The sequence below is a fragment of the Sebastes fasciatus genome, chromosome 8 (assembly GCF_043250625.1).
Source record: "Sebastes fasciatus isolate fSebFas1 chromosome 8, fSebFas1.pri, whole genome shotgun sequence".
NCBI classification, from domain to species: domain Eukaryota; kingdom Metazoa; phylum Chordata; class Actinopteri; order Perciformes; family Sebastidae; genus Sebastes; species Sebastes fasciatus.
This window is the reverse complement of record NC_133802.1, coordinates 30,354,077-30,372,719: the sequence shown is the minus strand read 5'-3', so window position 1 is coordinate 30,372,719 and position 18,643 is coordinate 30,354,077. Positions and strand designations below refer to the sequence as shown.

Below are 18,643 nucleotides of genomic sequence, written 5' to 3'. Positions count from 1 at the left end.
AATAAACTGATGAAGTGAGATTAGAGTTACTAAAATTACGAGATGAGGTGAGATTAGAGTAACTAAAATGACGAGATGAGGTGAGATTAGAGTAACTAAAATGACGAGATGAGGTGAGATTAGAGTAACTAAAATGACGAGATGAGGTGAGATTAGACTAACTAAAATGACGAGATGAGGTGAGATTAGAGTAACTAAAAATGACGAGATGAGGTGAGATTAGAGTAACTAAAATGACGAGATGAGGTGAGATTAGAGTAGCTGAAATGACGAGATGAGGTGAGATTAGAGTAACTGAAATGACGAGATGAGGTGAGATTAGAGTAACTAAAATGACGAGATGAGGTGAGATTAGAGTAACTGAAATGACGAGATGAGGTGAGATTAGAGTAACTAAAATGACGAGATGAGGTGAGATTAGAGTAACTAAAATGACGAGGTGAGATTAGAGTAACTAAAATGACGAGGTGAGATTAGAGTAACTAAAATGACGAGGTGAGATTAGAGTAACTAAAATGACGAGGTGAGATTAGAGTAACTAAAATGACGAGGTGAGATTAGAGTAACTAAAATGACGAGGTGAGGTGAGATTAGAGTAACTAAAATGACGAGGTGAGATTAGAGTAACTAAAATGACGAGGTCAGATTAGAATAATTAAAATCATGAGGTGAAGTGAGATTAGTGTAGTAGTGTAGTAAAAGTGAAGTATTAATGTCTTCCATTATTGTTTAGTTATAATTCTACAGCTGAGAGGGTGCGTTTGTTTCGTTGTCGTCTGTCAGGTCGGAAGCCGTCATTTAACATCCAGTGTCTGAGGAGGCAGGGCAGCAGTGACGACCTGCCGATCCCCGGCACGTACCACCCCACCTCACCGCCACGCCGCACAAGCACACAGGTAACACACACATCAACACACATGTCATGTATCCCTACCCCTCTTCTTCATTAAAGTGTAACCCTCCTCTCCTCCTCTTCCTCAGCAGAAGTTCAGCAGTTATGAGTCACGTCACTCGTCCGGTAATTCTTCGGTGGCCTCCTCGGCGTCCTGGGCAAACCCCTGTCCTCGCCGTGGTCGCCTCCTCTACGCTCCTCTCATCCTGGTGGAGGAGGAAGGCAGCCCACCGTGGGGGGGAGGAGGCGGAGGGGGAGGAGGAGGAGTAGGAGGAGGAGGAGGAGAGGGAAAGAAGGGAGGAGCAGGAAGAGGTGAGTAGACTGGACACAACGCAACCTGAGATGTTTTCCTGTCCCAGAGGGCTTAGTGCCAACACTTCAGCTAACACCTTAGTTCTCACTTAGTTAAGTAACAGTAGGCTCTATGCTAATAGTGATAGCAGCCTACATGCTAACACTGAAGCATGAACTATATATATATGATTAAAATAAAAACCTAAAGGTACACTGAACTTTAAACTCACCAGGTGTTGCTGTCTTTCATCCATCAGGTGTCAATTTGACAGGTGCAGCACCCAGACCGGCCTGGTACGGTGGCCCTGCAGGGACATCAGGTAGGAAGGATGAACCAACACACATTAAATAACCACTGACATGGTTTTAAAAATGGAAACCTTTCACAGTATGTTAGTATGCAGTATATTAGTATGCACTATGTTAGTATGCAGTATATTAGTATGCACTATGTTAGTATGCAGTATATTAGTATGCACTATGTTAGCATGCAGTATGTTAGTATGCACTATGTTAGCATGCAGTATGTTAGTATGCAGTATATTAGTATGGACTATGTTAGCATACAGTATGTTAGCATGCACTATGTTAGTATGCACTATATTAGTATGCAGAATGTTAGTATGCAGTATATTAGTATTCACTATGTTAGCATGCAGTATGTTAGTATGCAGTATATTAGTATGCAGTATATTAGTATGCAGTATATTAGTATGCAGTATATTAGTATGCACTATGTTAGCATGCAGTATGTTAGTATGCACTATGTTAGCATGCAGTATGTTAGTATGCAGTATATTAGTATGGACTATGTTAGCATACAGTATGTTAGCATGCACTATGTTAGTATGCACTATATTAGTATGCAGAATGTTAGTATGCAGTATATTAGTATTCACTATGTTAGCATGCAGTATGTTAGTATGCAGTATATTAGTATGCAGTATATTAGTATGCAGTATATTAGTATGCAGTATGTTAGTATGCAGTATATTAGTATGCAGTATATTAGTATGCACTATGTTAGTATGCAGTATGTTAGTATGCACTATATTAGTATGCAGTATGTTAGTATGCAGAATGTTAGTATGCAGTATATTAGTATTCACTATGTTAGCATGCAGTATGTTAGTATGCAGTATATTAGTATGGACTATGTTAGCATACAGTATGTTAGCATGCACTATGTTAGCATGCACTATGTTAGTATGCACTATATTAGTATGCAGTATGTTAGTATGCAGAATGTTAGTATGCAGTATATTAGTATTCACTATGTTAGCATGCAGTATGTTATTATGCACTATGTTAGTATGCAGTATATTAGTATTCACTGTTAGTATGCAGTATATTAGTATGCAGTATGTTAGTATGCAGAATGTTAGTATGCACTATATTAGTATGCAGTATGTTAGTATGCAGTATGTTAGTATGCAGTATATTAGTATTCACTGTTAGTATGCAGTATATTAGTATGCAGTATGTTAGTATGCAGTATGTTAGTATTCACTGTTAGTATGCAGTATATTAGTATGCACTATGTTAGTATGCAGTATATTAGTATTCACTGTTAGTATGCAGTATATTAGTATGCAGTATGTTAGTATGCAGTATGTTAGTATGCAGTATATAAGTATGTGATTTCAAACAGAGCCTCTGTTATCTATATCCTGTATCTGAACGTGTCATGTGACTGTTGTTGCAGCTCCTCCTCCGTACAGAGCGTACACCACCCTCAGAGTTCCCTCGCAGCTCGGTGCTCAGCTGACCGAGAAACGAGGATCAGCCGACAGTCTAGTGGAGGCGGTGAGGAGACATTGATTGTTTACTGATATTGATCAATAACTTACAGTCAAACCACAGTCACTGATTCTTCGCCCTGCTCTCCGCAGGTTCTGATCTCGGAGGGTCTCGGCCTTTACGCTCGTGATCCGAAGTTTGTGGCATTCGCGAAGCGGGAGATTGCCGACGCGTGTCACATGACGGTGGATGAGATGGAGTCGGCCGCCAGCGACCTACTCGGCACAGGGAGCCATGCTTTCCTCGGCAACACTGTTGCTGCTGACCCCGCCGCACTCTACAGCGACGAGGAGCCGATCAGGACGGGCCGCGACGAGGACGAGCTGGCCGACGAGATGACCTGTGTGACATCATTCTGATGGGCTGATGCTCTGGACCAATCCGAGATGAGACTGAGATAGGCATCAGTGATTGACAGGACATTTGACCAATCGGGTGACAAGCAGAGAGGAGGGTGGAGTTTAATCAAAGAAATATTGACTGACGAGATTCGTGGAAAACCGGATGGAAGACGGCCGCCAGCAGAGTGTGACTCAGTGCTGTCAGGTCGTCATGGAGACGTGTCTCGTTGGCTCGTTAGTGTGGTGAACGCCGCTAAGCTGCACAGGATCACACTTTAACCACAATGCTTTGATGGCAGTTTTACAGGTCGTCATTTTATAATTTAGAATTCTCTGTATGACAGGATGCATTTCCAGGTAATCGCAGTTACTGTCAACCTAAACAAAGATTAGCATCGATCAATAAATGTTAAATGAATTACCAGCAGCGGACAGCTAGCTTAGCTACATCAAAAGTGAAAAAATACACCCACACCAACAATGTCTCAGTATTAACCACCAGATAAAGCGGTCTGACACTACTGAATACAGGACTGACATATCAGTAAGTTAGAATATATGGCCCCGACCACGGCTCTGAAATATCAGTAAGTTAGAATCTGTTTCTGATGCAATTCAACAGTAACTTCTATCCGTTTCCTGTTTGAGGTGTTCAGTGTGATTCAGTCAGCTGAGCTTCCAGCGTTCAGTTTTTAATGCTGTTAAACGACGTGTTGAACTTCCTGCTCTGTGGCTCGTAGAGCAGTGTGGAGGATTTTAGTTCTCATATTTTATTGATGTGTATTTTTACTCTCATAAATGAAGTGTTCAGACGATGAACTGAAAACTGTTGTTTTTTTATTGGGCAGAAGAGAAACTGAAGTGTTTCTTCAGTGTGTTCAGCTTTTCTTTTTTTAAATGTTTGATATTTTTTATTCTAACAGAGAAAACTGGATTTGTGTTTGTTTAATTCTCGACAGCAGACCGTCCGCTGGTGTTTATGTCTCTTTTTGTTTCCGTCATCTTTTAGTTTTTTCCTTCCAACACTTTGGACAGTTTCCCAACAGTTAAGGGCTTTTCAATTCCTCCAAAAATCCTCCTCAGATTTTGAGAACTGCCGCGTTCAGCTGAGAAACAGCTCTGTCTGAACCCTTTACCTCAAATAAAGACTGAAAATCAGCTGCTGTTTGTCTCCTCCATGTTCTTTCAAACCACAAGGGATGTCTTTTTTTTTGTTCAGTCACAAATATAGTTACATTTCTTAGAAAGGCTCAGTTATTTTCTAAAACAGCTGGCCACTGTAACTGACTGGCTGCTACCAGTCAGTCTAATATCGTTGTTTATTCAATGTTAATGTTGTTTGTGGCCTTAAACAAACACCATTTCCCATAATCCCTAGGGGTTCGCAGGCCAAGCATCACAACTCGACAGAAGAGACGAGTCCACAGGTGGTGGTTAGTTGAGAAGTGTCTAATAACAGCAGAACAGAGCTGAGCGTCGGAAAGGTTCATCTAATATTATAACAGCTTTTAGACAGCTGAGAGGTCATGTAAGGTAATCATCATAGAAGATATTGAGATAAAGAGACTGCGTTACCTCCTAGACTAACCTTCTGTTTCTGCTTTGCTAAAGCAACACGTTGCAGCTGTTACTTCTAGCTTGTTCTAGGCTGCATTATTGTGACCTTGACACTGAAACAGGAACCTCTTCCTGTTTAAATCGGAATACATTTTGATGCTCAGCTTCCTGTTTCTTTTACTAACGACTGCTAATTTCTTCTCTTCTGATTCAACTGTTGCTCAGAGGGATCTTTGTGTGTTTCAGTTGTCAGTCTGGTCGAACCATTGGAGAGGGTTTTGTTCTCCATGTACTAATCTAAATAACATCTATTAGTAAAGAGGACTTTCTACAAGCTAAAAGCATGAAACACCACTCTGACATATTTGAAAAATATTCGAAAATTATTAGTAAAATAAATCCTGGTTGAGGATGCCATCCCACAGCAACGTGTGATCAGGTTGGTGACCAGCATGAGGAGGAGGTGCCAGGCTGTTGTGGCTGCGTATGGATCTTCCACCGCTACTGAGGCTCCTGACGGTGTATTAAATGAATAAAGTGTAAAATAGCCAATATGTCTTGTTTGTTCCTTGTTACTGATAAATAGTTCAATCATCCAATCCACCAAACAACTCAAAACAAAAGTCAATACCAACAGGAGAATACACTGTTTACCATTGGCAGAGCATTTTGGCAAATATTTCTTGGGAGCTACCCACATTATCAGCTGTGCTGCTCATTCCACAAATGCATGTGCCTTACAAGTTGGACATCATTGTGAAGATAAATAAACAGGCTTTCCAATGATGTAAAATACAATGCCAATTAGCATTGTAACAACAGAGACCAAACACAAGTTTCCGAACTTTTTTTCCCCAGTTTATTTGAATATCCAAAACATATACGAAAAATTATTAGTAAACTATGTGGAAAAAAATATTGGAAAATATATTAAAAATGTCAGAAAATCTGGGAAAATGTCTGAAAAAAGATGTAAAATATGTGAAACTAAACAAAACAAACAACTATTAGTAAAGAGGACTTTGTACAAGCTAAAAGCATGAATAGCATTCAGACATATAGAGTCGTCCTCTCACACAACTGACTCGACGACATCAAGCTTTGTGGCATGTTACTTTTATCCAGCAGGTGATGGTATCCACAAACATTGATATAACTTGACAGTCCAGATGTTTGCTAATAATAATGATGACCACTATAGTAAACTATACTTAATTTTGTTCTACCTTTTGATTTGTGTTAATATTATTCAATTTAATTCTTAACTCTATTTCCAATTAATTCCTCACACAAATGATTAGGAAAATATTTGAAAAATATAGATAATTATAAAAATATAGATATTTTATTGTTTTAATTTATTGTTTTATTATTTTATTTTATTGTTTTATTGCTTTGATTATTTTATTTTATTGTTTTAATTTATTTCATTTTTTAATTTTAAAAATATATATAATTATAAAAATATATATTTTATTGTTTTAATTTATTTTATTTAAAAAAAAAATAATCTTATTTTATTTGATCATGTTTGGCTTCATTAACATTTATTAATTTAATGTTTTCCTGAAACAGCTTCTTAGTAAGTTTGTCATTTTTACGGATCTCAGAGCGTGTCCCTGAACGCCTCAGTGTGACCGAGGAAAGCTCACATCTCGCGAGACTACACCGCCCCTGCGTATGGTTGTCGGTGTCGTTGACCTCATCTTCGGGGCAGATCTCGCGATGTTTCGCTGTACTGACGGCGGTTGGAAATGGAGTCGGAGGGGGCGGGGTGCAGCAGAGATGTTTGGAGGCTTTTTTTTAATATAAAATTATTTATTTAAATAAAAATGGCCGCCGTGGAGAGCGGAGAGGAGAGACTGTAAGTGGGCTATTTCACCTTTTCTCCTCCGTTAAAGCGCCGCCGCCGCCGCCGCCTCCGACCGCCGCCGAGCCGTTAACTGGCGTCGGTTTTATTCAAGTTAAAGTGCGTTGTTTTTTACCCCGGCCTGTCTCGGCGGAGCGGGGTTAGCGGGAATACGTCACCAACTTACTGCTAAGTCCTGTGTGTGTAGTTGAGCTGCTGCTGTAGCGTCTCTACCGTCAGTTCAGAGCTTCAACCCGCTCTCCGTGCGCCACCGGGCCGCTACGACTAACACACAACTCCCCGGGAAGTCAGGCCGGTGGGTCGGTGGAGGAGTGTCCGCCCGCCCGGCGGTGTGTCCGGTTCACCCGCCTCCGTCAGACAGCCAGCGAGCTAACAGGCTGCTAGCTCGTTAGCAAACACTGAGAGTGTGTTTTCATCAGGCTGGACGGGACGGGAGGTTAACCCGGGTTATCTCAGGATAACCCGGGTTAACCTCCCGTTACACACACACACATCCCGTTATACGATAATGCCCCGACCAGCGGGCTGTTACTCATCATTTTTATTATTATTATTATATTATTATTATTATTGTTGTTATTATATTATTATTATATTATTGTTATTATTGTTGTTATTATATTATTATTATTATTATCATTATTATTGTTTTTGTTGTTGTTATTCATTATTATATTATTATTATCATTATTATTGTTATCACATTATTATTATTATCATTATTATTATTATCATCATTATATTATTGTTATTATCATTATTGTTATTATATTATTATTATTATTATAATTAGTATCATATTATTATTGTTATCATTATTATTATTATTATTTTTATTATCATTATATTATTGTTATTATCATTATTATTGTTATTATTATCATTATTATTATTGTTATTATCATTATTATTAATATTGTTATTATTATTACCAGGTAGCTGCCTCAGTGCCCCTGAACTAGACTCGAACCTGCGGCTCTGTGTGTGCGTGTGTGTGTGTGTGTGTGTGTGTGTAGGGGGGGGTGAGGGGGCTGCTGCAGGTTCATCATCATCATCATCATCACACACACACACACACACACACACACACTGGGGTTCTCAATCTGAGGGTCGAGACCCCTACAGGGGGTCAGGTGATGAACGTGAGGGGTCAGTGGGGGGGACTGAACTGGAACCATGAACAGAATAGTGTGGACTTCCTCTGGTGCTGTTGTTGTTATTAAAGTAGACTCTGTTTTAATGTAGATGAACTGGTCTCAAACCATTAATTGATTAGTCAATTAGAGGTAAAGGTAAAAATAATCAGAGGTGGAAGAAGTACTTACAGTAGTAGTAATACTACAGTGTAGAAATACTCTGTTACAAATACAAGTCCTGCATTCAAAAGGTTACTCAAGTAAAAGCAAAAAATAAAAACACTCATTATCCTTTAAAAGTGTTATATTACTGTACAATAATATATTGTTTGTTTTTTTATCACTAATGAATACATTTTAATGTTGTAGTTCATCAATGTGGAGATAATTTAAGATACGTTGTGTACCTGATTAGTATTATATTACCACAGAAAGTATATTGATAAGTGAAAGTCAATTGTTTTTTCCATTGCAACGTCAGCGCCCAGTAGCAGAGCTACGCTTCCACCATTTAGAACTGAAAGTGGCTACCGGATGCCGGTAAAACGTCCGCCTACAAAGTGCCATACAAAAGTTAAACAAAATTATTTCTATTCTATTATGTTATTGGTTATATTCTATTGTATCTATTTATGTCTCTATTAAAATGTCCTGTGTTGAACAATAAAAAAATATCATAAATACGCATACTAATATAACTATTTACTAACTTACTTGTTTATTTATTAAACCTTTTTGCCCGGCTGCTTCCCAGAGGAGCATAAGTGAGCGATGGACATAAATAGATGTTAGAAAAATCCAGCACACAGATTTTGAGACCAATCTCAAACTTTTTCATGTCAAGGGCCTCAAAAATGGATTTCCAATAGACCACAGACCATGGAGGTATAAAGCTTTGTTTATACTCGCGCGAGACACCGTGGCGCGAGACACAAGCATGCACAGAGGTGTTTATGCTCAGCATGTTGTTCGTTGCAATATGCTTCGAAACGCCAGGAGGCATACAAAAAAAATATTCTGTGGATAAGCAAGAAGTCAACGAGTGAAACCGGAAAGGAAAGTAGCGAACACTAAACTTCGATGTACGTACCGCCAAACATTGCATTTGCGTACTGTAATTTCGCTTACTGTACCTCTAAGTAAAAATTACTTTTTGTCTCAATGCTTTCCCTTGGGTCGCCACTCTTTCCATGAGACCTTTTTTTTTTAGCTTTTACAAAACGATCTCTCATATTCTTTCACAGAAAAAGAGCCTCTTCTTTCCCCAGTGTGTTGCCTATTTCTTTCCAAGTATTTAATGTAATTTAACTGCTCCTGTGGTCTCTCAATGAACAGTTGTAGAGATGTCTGTACAGGCGAACCTGCTCGGCCAGTTGTGCCATAATTTTCTGCCGCGCGCACCTCATGCTGGCTTCACTACGGCGACCATAAACCAGGCTTAAGAGGTTGTGTCCTGTGCTTTTGCCCTGCGTGTTAGTGAACAGCCTACAACTGCATTAAATTCTGTTTATGTCATGCTACTAGCACTACTAGCTACCGGCCGATAGCCGGTTGTTAGGGAACAGAGACATTAATACATCCACCGCGGTACAGGCTTACAGCATACAGCCTATGGGTGTATTATGAGATAATAAAAGTGATGAATTACAGCCAATATATCCATTATTACAGCTAGCAGGAAGCTGGCAGAACCGGCAGAAATATCTATATCTTTAAATACCTATGAAATATCTGTTATATATATCTAAATATCTATGAAATATCTGTTATATATCTTGAAATATCTATTAAATAATATATATATTATATATCTTGAAAATATCTATTAAATAATATATATATTATATATCTTGAAATATCTATTAAATATCTGTTTTATATCTTGAAATATTTGTTATATTTTTTGTATATCTATTTCTTTAAATATGTTGTAAAAAAGAAATGATCAGTTGGTTCGAATGTTTGTGTAATCTCAATAGCTTAAACTAACTATATACACAGATCTCAGATTCTCAGTTCTGTGCTCCACCTTGTGCTGACGTAGTCTTGCTCGTCTCCTGCATCCGAGTGTCTTTGTGGTCTCGTCCACATGTTAATAACAGAGCACGCCGTCAGACTGTCTCTCCTGGAGGGTTTTCATAGTGTTGCACTCAGTTTACATGAAAAGAAACCCTGCCTATGGTCAATCACTGTCATCAGTGATGTAATGTTAACATGCACGTCATCTTTTTTCCACAGGGAGGAGGGTGAGGAGGGCCCCGTCGACCCCCAGCCCCCCTCCAGAGAGAGAGACAGGTCTCGCAGTAAGACCAAGAAGGCCCGCAGGGAGCGTCGCCATGCCGACCGGGGGGCGGAGACCACAGCCTCTGTGCCGCAGCAACAGACGGGGGCGGAGCCACAGACCCAGGTAAAGACAGGTGTCAGAGGTCAGCCAGAACAGGTGGAGTCCTGGAGGGGCCGAGTTTTATCACCTACCAAACAATATGATCCAAAATAATAGACGTGTTCAGGACGAGAATCTGGTTTCATGTCACTTCCTTCATGCAGGCGTCGGAGCCGGTGGCGGGCCCCTCAGAGCCAGGGTCAGAGTCCGTGGCCGGCAGTGAGTCTGCAGGTTCTCCCAGGCAGCGGCGCTCTGTCATCCGGGACCGCGGACCGCTGTACGACGACCCGTCACTGCCTGAAGGCTGGACCCGCAAACTCAAACAGAGGAAGTCTGGACGCTCTGCGGGGAAGTTTGATGTCTACCTGATCAAGTAAGCCAAACCCACCCCAATGATGTGTTGGCTTTCCATGATTAGATGGAGTAAAGGATGTGTTGTTGTTTCTATCTCATTGTTCAGCTCGGAGGGAAAAGCATTTCGTTCCAAGGTGGAACTTATCGCCTACTTCCAGAAGGTCGGCGACACGACCACCGACCCCAACGATTTTGATTTCACTGTCACCGGACGTGGAAGCCCCTCCCGCCGTGAGAAGCGTCCCCCCAAGAAACCCAAGGTGGTGAAACCATCAGGACGGGGCCGGGGGCGGCCCAAAGGTATTCGGGCGCTTACATTAATAATTAAACTGAAGTTAAACTTAATTGAACTCAACAGTTAGCATAAGTGTTTCTTGTTTTTCTTTGTTTTTTTGTTGAAAGTGTTTATTTCTCTTTGTGTTTGTACAGGCAGTGGGAAGATGCGGCAGGCTACGGAGGGCGTAGCCATGAAACGTGTGGTTGAGAAAACTCCGGGCAAACTGCTGGTCAAGATGCCCTTCGGCAAGGCAGAATCCTCCACTGGCACCACCTCCACTGCCTCAAAGGTACGATCAGTCTGTCATTAAGTTGGTCAACCATAATACATACAGAATGTACTTGCAGATTTTTTCACACACACATAAATACTTGTTACTAATGTCAAAAGAAGTTTCCATCTAAATGATCACATCTTAAAGCGATCATCTTATCTGTGAACCACCACCTTGTTGTGGTGGAGGGGTAATCCTTCAGCAGGTCTTGGTAGGGTCTCCAAAGGAAAACTGGTCCCAGGTGAGCCACCCATTTAAAGACCCTTATGAATCAGCAAAGACAAAAAAGAGCAACGGTGCCCTGCTGAGGGAGACCGTAGCTCCCACCTAGAGCCAGGACTTGGAGCGCCCAACCAGTCTCACCTGAAAGGAGAACTAGGATAGGTGTAGGGGTCTTCGACAGGGGCCTTTACTGGAGGACTTCAGTAGTCATACGGGTAATGATGGGAAAACCGGAAGAGGCTGTCTGAACGGAACCTGAGCAGTGTTTTATCATGGACTGTCTATAATGAACACTGAATGAACTGTTTGAGCATAAGGTAGTCCACCAGATACCCTTATTGATGATAAACATCAAGAAGCAGAGTTACCAACTGATAACCACCTGGTTTTCAGTTAAATCAGGTGGCCAGACAGATCTGGTATTACAAACCTCTGGTGCATCCCAAGTTTTTTAATGGCATCCAAGTTTCCCTCACTTATTTATGTTTGTGATTTACATGGTGAGGATTTCGCAGGTATATGACACGTGCATTGACGAAGTATAGTTAGTGCTTTGGGACCTTACATAACGCAATCTTACTTTTTTTTTTAATGCATTAACAAGTTGACGCTAATGCTAGGTGTTGATGTGGTACTTCCCTGCAGGTGGTGTCTCCGACCCTCGTGCCCAAGGCCCGTCCCGGCAGAAAGAGGAAATCAGAACAGGAACTTCCGGCCTCACCACAGACCACCCCCAAGAAACGGGGCAGGAAACCAGCCTCAGCCTCAGCCTCAGCCTCAGCCTCAGCCTCAGCCTCAGCCTCAGCCTCAGCAGCATCATCAGTTGCCACAGCATCCACCCCTGTGGCATCAACCTCTAGTAGCTCAACAGCTGGGAGCTACGCTGCAGCTGCCATTTTAGCTGCGGAGGCCAAACGAAGAGCAGCCAAGGAGTCTTCCACCAAACAAGTCGTCCAGGACACAGCCCTGCCAATCAAAAAACGCAAAACGAGAGAGACAGTGGAGGAGAGGGAGAGCGTTCAGACTCCAGCTGCTACACCAACTGAGACTGAAAGAAGGGTCTCTGTAGAGGTGGAGGCAGGTAAAGGAGAGGGAGCGTCAACCTCAGAACCTCAGCCTGCCCCCTCTGAGCAGAGTCAGTCACAATCACAGAAGCAGCCCACTGCTTCAGATGAAAGCCAACCACAGGGACACAAGGCGCATAAAGGGAGGAAGCACAAGGAGAAAATGGGAATAGCAGCAGGAGATGTAAAAAGCAGAGGAGAGGAAGAAGATGAAGATGTAGGTGATAAGGGAGGAGAGGGAGGAGGTGGAGGAAGAAGTAGCAGCAGCAGCAGTAGCATTAGCCCATCAAAAAGCCACAAAAGAAAGGACCGGCCGCCTCACAAACACCACCATCATCACCACCACCATCATCATCATCGCCACCAACATTCCTCTGCCTCCACATTGGATCAGCCTCCTCCTCCTCCTCCGCCTCCTCCTCCTCCTCCACCTCCTCCTCCTCCAGCACCCTCCAGCCAGTCCAGGCCTGAAGTCAAGCCCCAGACTGTGCCTCAGCCCACCACCCAACAATTGCAGCACACCCAGCAAGCTCCTCCCAGACCACAATCCAAGTCTGCCCCTCAGTCCCCGCCTGAACCTCGGCATCCTCCCCCTCAACCACGGCACCCACCTCAACCCCGTTCCCAGCAGCATCCCCAGACCCAGTCTCTCAGTCAGCCTCAAGCCCAGCCTCGATACCCAGCATCCCAGCCCTCTCCTACCAGGCATGTCTTGCCCCAGCCACGGTCCCAACAACCCTCACCCCAAATCCACAGTCAGACCCAGGCCTCCCCCCAAAAAGCCCAATCACAGCCTGTCCACTCCCCAGCCCAGCACCAAACCCAGCTTCAGGCTCAGCATGTTCCACCACAGTCACATCCTCCTCAGTCCCCATCCATCCTGCATGTTCATCCGCCCCAAACAAGGCACCCGCATTCCCAAACCCAGTCTCCCACAGTACTCCAAGCTCAAACCCAGCCCAGGCACCCGTCTCAACCCCAAACCCAGCTCAAACAACAATCTCAACCCCAGCCCCGGCAGTCACTGCAGCCTCAACTCCAACCCCAGGCCAGGATCCCAGCCCAACTTCAGACTCAACTGCAGCTCAGAACCCCGACCCAAATACAACCTCAATCCCAGCCCAGGACCCTAGCCCAAACTCAGCATCAACCCCAATCCAGGACCCCAGCCCAAACTCAGCATCAACCCCAATCCAGGACCCCAGCCCAAACGCAACCTCTATCCCGGCCCAGGACCCCAACCCAAACCCCACCTCAACCCCAGTTCAGGACCCCAGCTCAAACTCAGCCTCAACCACAGTCAAGGACCCCAGCTCAAACTCAGCCTCAACCACAGTCAAGGACCCCAGCTCAAACTCAGTCTCAACCACAGTCAAAGACCCCAGGCCAAACTCAGCCTCAACCACAGTCCAGGACCCCAGCCCAAACACAGCCTCAACCCCAGTCCAGGACCCCAGGCCAATCTCAGCCTCAACCCCAGTCCAGGACCTCAGCCCAACCTCACCTGCAACCCAGACATCAAGCGCAGCCCCAACCACAGATGAGGCACCCATCGCAAGACCAACCCCAGACTCAATACAGACCGCAACCCAGACAGTCTCTCTCCCAGCCAAGGCCACCCCAGTCCCAGTCCCAAGCACAACCACATTTTCAGCGGATTCAAACACAGCCACACCCCCAGCCCCACCCTCAGCTCACCAGGCCCCATTCGCAGCACCTCTCATCCCACCGACCATCTCCCAGCCTAACCAGGACCAACCTGGTCCCTGCCCAGCAGAACCAGAGCGAACAGCCCCAAGATCTGAGCACCACACGGCCCAGCCGAGGAAGCATGCTGCCGAGCCGAGAGGTCGGTGTGGAAGGCGTCAGGATGGAAGGGAGAGGGGAGCCGGCCATGACATCAGAAAGCAGAGAGGTTTTAGGAGGAGAAAGAGGGTCAAACAGCAACTCCAGGCCTCCCAGCTCCATGCCTTCTGGACCTCCAGGAGTAGCCGGGGCTGGGGTCGGTCTTGTTCCTGGGGCAGATGGAAGGGCTAGGCTCCGGGTGGAGCCAGAGGCAGCAGGTGAGGGCAGAGAGCTCAGAGACATCGTACCCCAGTCTACCGTCCCCTGTCCCAGCCGAGAAGAAACCGTAGAGTCACGGACTGCTGTCAGCGAAAGAGTCAGCTGATTGGTCGGGCTGACGAACAGGCTGAGTGATCGGTAGACTGACGGACTGAGTCAGCACCAGGTGGAAGAGGCGTGTGACTGGGCTGTTCAAGGACGTTTAATGATTTTACACTGTTTTCAGATAGATGGATAACGTCACACAGAGCTGGTAGGACTGTCGCAGCTTCTACTACGTCTGACTCTGTCTGGCGACTCTGTAAAGTTCTGGATTTGAGAACCAACCTGGCACTGAGGGACAGCTGGAGAGGAGAACGGATAGTGTCTTTTTCTAGGAAAAACAAACAGAGGAAAAACCCGATAAAAAGTGTGTGTGTATATATAATCAAAAGGCAGCTGTTGTGTCCCGCTAGTCTCCGAGGGGAGGGGGGGAGTAGTTTGGAACTAAAAACCAACGCTTAACAACACATTACTCTGAACGAAACGTTGCTTCCGGAATATAACCTATTTTTTTTATTTTGATAGTTTATTGTTTTGTCTCTGTTATACAGCTTTAAACTCTGATATTATTGACTGACGGTCCCTTACTCATCGCCATGCTGCTGACTGACAGTCCCTTATTTAAAGTCCTGCTCTTAACTGACTCAGTAAGACTCCTCCTATTGACTGACAGTCCCTTACTGAAACTAGTTCTTTACTGAAAGCCTCAGAGGTGATGTGGGGCGGTGGTTTGCACCTTTAACTGGTTTCTTAGAATTTTTTTTCATCCCCATTTCCATCAAGCCCACAATAAACAAAGAAGGGGGTCTGTAATGTTCTCCATCCACTTCCAGACTGCCCCCTACAGGTAGCGAATCTGATGTATGAGTATTTATATTCATGACTCCACACAGACCTCATTCTGAAGTCTTTGAAACCCATTATGAATATCGTTTGAAATATTTGAACAACTTGAGGAGTTCACGATTCCTCCTGTCAGACACCAAAACAGTCGAGTCAGTTGTTTGATAAGAAAACCTTGAGCGCTCCTCATTCGTTTTTCAAGTATTTCAGACGCAGCGAGTTGTTCTTCCAGGTTAGAGATTCTTCCTTACTGGTCTTCATTGTTTGTTTTGGTAGTGTTTTTGTTTCCAAAGGAAGCGCTTTTAATATCAAACCAAACCCACTTTTACAGTAGCTTTATTTTAGTTTGTAGTCTTAATGAAAGAGTGGGAAATGGACTCATTTTTATTGTGTCTTCGTGTTGAATGTCTGGAACAGTTTGCACTCCAGTTTGTACAATCAACCGCCTGCATGTCGCTCGGAGACCCCGCAGGCCTTCAACCGGAGCTGGCACGTACGCAGAGGTCGACCTCGCCGTGGGTTTACTGTCGGCCATGTTGGTGATGAACGAGGTCTGGTTTAGCTTCATGTGGAGTCACAACACAAAACTATTCAGTGAGCAGAAAACGAACTTTGAGTCTGTAAATCCAGATTTGAGAGCATCAAGGAGAACGTAAGATTTGGAGACATCTAGTGGTGTGGTTGCAGATTGCAACCAACTGAGTACCCCTCCGCTCACTCCTCATTTTCCAAGACTGAGGTAACGTGAGCTGCCGAGTGCTAAACTGGTAACTCCGTTGGCCTCGCTCAGAGGCCATCCATAACATAATAACAGTACTTAAGGAGCAACGGAAGTCATGGGCTCCGGAAGTATGGGGACCAACGGGCCATCCTCCCCTACACACACACTTTACGGCCCTGTCCCACTTTCTTTTTAAGGTCGTGAATCGCTGTATCCCCTCAAATGCCTCCATATTGTAACGCGGTAAAAAGACGTTTCAACTTCAGTTGTTTTTACTCTACAGATTTGCTCTCATTTTAATCTGTGCAGCAGCTGTCTGCGCGGCTCCGTGTCAGCTGAGTCTCACGTAACCGCAACCTGAACTAAAGCGTTTATTTACGCTTCAAGTCTTTTTTCTTTTTTTTCAACAATACGTGCGTAACGCGAGGTTGATGCCCAATAAACAAGCACTGAATAATATACTGTATTTATCAGTGAGCTATGGATCTTTACCCAATCATAATCAACCATTGCGTAGACTAATTCAAATCAAATCACAGTGATCTGACATTCAGCCCGCTACAGTTTCATAATGAACCCAAAATATTTGTACACTTCTCAACTGGTGGGCTGGACCTCGCCAGGTGTATTGTCCGATGCGCCGTGACCGAGCTCTGCTTGGAAAGACTCGACCGTGAGTTTTATAGCACCCCACACCCGGACCTCGTCGTGGCCAGGGGTCGTCGAGTTCTTCCTGTGCAGTGCACCTTCTCTCCCTGTGGGGAGGGACGAGATTCCCGGCGCGACTGTCAACCGGGGCGGATTGTCCTCACTGCGAGGAGTCGTTTAGAACCAAGTTCCTCACAGATCTAGGCTGTTTGTCAGTGAAATGCACTCTGGGAGTCGTAGTTGTCTTCACGTCCACAGGCTTTTTATCATAGAAGCAGGTCTTTTCTTTTGTTTTATGTTGATCACAAACTGACTCCAGATCCGTCTCCTGAGCTCTCAGATCTGAACGTACAGACGCCATGTGAATGTCGCTGCTCTCTCAGTAGATTTGACATCGATAAAGTTTTGCACCTTAGTGGTCACATGTTTCCGTGGGGAAGGAAGGCTCCAGCACTTTAACAATGACGTTGGGACATTGAGCTCTTCGCCCCTCAAACCAGAAAATAATCCAATAACTGAATGTCTTCATCCTCGATCCAGTAAATGTGCCTCGTCCTTTAACGTCCTCTCAGCCGACGCTCCGGTCGCTTCGTTTCATCATCGTGACCTCATCGTGACCTCACACAGGTGATGTTGTTTGTGCCCACCTGAGGCTGAAGTGGCCTCACCTCTGCGTACTTGGCGCTCCGCGTGGCACCCAGTCCACCTGTTAGCATGCTGTCTCTCACGCAGCTGCAGAAATCCGACGTCCCTCTGTGAACGGACTCACTCCACAGGACTCGACCCGGCACCAACTACAGTAACCAGCCACCATATTGCATGTTCCAGAGTTTAGTGCCTATAATATTGTGCGTCTTGCCAGAAGCCACCATGTCAGCCAAGCCATGTTGTGTTTCTAGACTTAGTAGTGATGTGTGTGGTGACTTCATAGTTGCTAATATTGAGGATGAATATTCTGCTTTTACTCTGGTTGGACTTCAGTGAAACTCCAATACACTGTCGCTGTAGACAAACTAGTTTTTACCTGTTTTCTTATTTTTCTTTCTAACTAAAAGCGTTTGTTGTCCCCTGATCTGTGGTCGTCAACTCCTTCACACACACACACACACACACACACACAAAGTAACTAAGTACTTTTAATAAGTACTTCAGTAGAAATTTTAGGTACTCGTCTTTCCATTATACTTCTCCTCCACTACATCTTAGAGGTAAATATTGTACTTTAAACTCCACAACATCTCAGAGGTAAATATTGTACTTTAAACTCCACTACATCTCAGAGGTAAATATTGTACTTTAAACTCCACTACATCTCAGAGGTAAATATTGTACTTTATACTCCACTACATCTCAGAGGTAAATATTGTACTTTAAACTCCACTACATCTCAGAGGTAAATATTGTACTTTATACTCCACTACATCTCAGAGGTAAATATTGTACTTTATACTCCACTACATCTTAGAGGTAAATATTGTACTTTATACTTCACTACGTCTCAGAGGTAAATATTGTACTTTTTACTCCAATACATTTATCTGACAGCTTTAGTTCCTTCTTGGCAACCAAGGCATGTTTGTGATAGGCTGAAGGATGAAGTTTTCCTTTATGTGTTGATAAAATATCCGAAAATGATGTGAAAAATATCCAAAACACATCAGAACATTTCTGAAAATTAGGTGAATAATATAAAGAAAAAAACATCAGAAAAATATCCGAAGATTATGTGAAAAATAACCAAAAAAACATTAGGAAATTGTCTGAAAATTAGATGAAAAATATCTTTAAAAAAACATCAGAAATATATCCGAAAATGATGTGGAAAAATAACCAAAAACATCAGAACAATGTAAGAAAAATA

General features: G+C 43.6%; 3 protein-coding genes across 7 annotated transcripts in view; 2 read left to right on the top strand and 1 right to left on the bottom strand.

The window, feature by feature from the left end:
• The window catches only part of cacna1fb (calcium channel, voltage-dependent, L type, alpha 1F subunit), a 44,357-nt gene extending 39,884 nt beyond the window's left edge, over positions 1-4,473 (top strand). For 3 of the 4 annotated variants that reach the window (XM_074644930.1, XM_074644932.1, XM_074644933.1), the window contains 5 exons: positions 784-896; positions 982-1,204; positions 1,444-1,506; positions 2,892-2,992; positions 3,079-4,473. In XM_074644930.1, coding sequence (XP_074501031.1) covers positions 784-896; positions 982-1,204; positions 1,444-1,506; positions 2,892-2,992; positions 3,079-3,345 — 767 coding nt within the window. In that variant the 3' untranslated portion in view covers positions 3,346-4,473. The remainder of the gene's footprint in view (positions 1-783; positions 897-981; positions 1,205-1,443; positions 1,507-2,891; positions 2,993-3,078) is intronic. The other variant, XM_074644931.1, reaches the window with a different exon arrangement.
• Positions 274-2,875, bottom strand: LOC141771959 (uncharacterized). Its single transcript, XM_074642509.1, has 4 exons — positions 2,869-2,875; positions 2,725-2,753; positions 1,417-2,577; positions 274-1,098 (listed from the first exon to the last, which is right to left on the bottom strand). Exons 1-3 carry the CDS (start codon positions 2,873-2,875, stop codon positions 1,570-1,572), a joined length of 1,044 nt encoding a protein of 347 aa, XP_074498610.1. The 3' UTR covers positions 274-1,098; positions 1,417-1,569.
• Positions 4,474-6,595: 2,122 nt separating the features above from the next.
• Positions 6,596-17,854, top strand: mecp2 (methyl CpG binding protein 2). 2 transcript variants are annotated; one of them, XM_074644935.1, is made up of 6 exons: positions 6,596-6,748; positions 10,129-10,297; positions 10,438-10,646; positions 10,734-10,927; positions 11,057-11,193; positions 12,046-17,854. In XM_074644935.1, the coding sequence occupies exons 1-6, from the start codon at positions 6,717-6,719 to the stop codon at positions 14,632-14,634; spliced, it is 3,330 nt and encodes a 1,109-aa protein (XP_074501036.1). In that variant the 5' UTR covers positions 6,596-6,716; the 3' UTR covers positions 14,635-17,854. The 2 variants fall into 2 exon arrangements, with proteins under 2 accessions (XP_074501036.1, XP_074501035.1); XM_074644934.1 differs by lacking the exon at positions 6,596-6,748 and having other exon boundaries at positions 9,734-10,297.
• Positions 17,855-18,643: the final 789 nt, after the last annotated feature.

Excerpts from the sequence above, each read along its gene's own strand:
- LOC141771959 (XM_074642509.1), bottom strand. Across the intron at positions 2,578-2,724 it reads ATATACTGCATACTAACATA|TGCATACTAACATTCTGCAT; the intron begins GTGCATACTAAT and ends ATACTAATATAG.
- mecp2 (XM_074644934.1), top strand. The coding sequence starts at position 9,980 with ATGTTAATAACAGAGCACGCCGTCAGACTGTCTCTCCTGGAGGGTTTT. Across the intron at positions 10,647-10,733 it reads TTTGATGTCTACCTGATCAA|CTCGGAGGGAAAAGCATTTC; the intron begins GTAAGCCAAACC and ends CTCATTGTTCAG. Across the intron at positions 11,194-12,045 it reads CCACCTCCACTGCCTCAAAG|GTGGTGTCTCCGACCCTCGT; the intron begins GTACGATCAGTC and ends ACTTCCCTGCAG.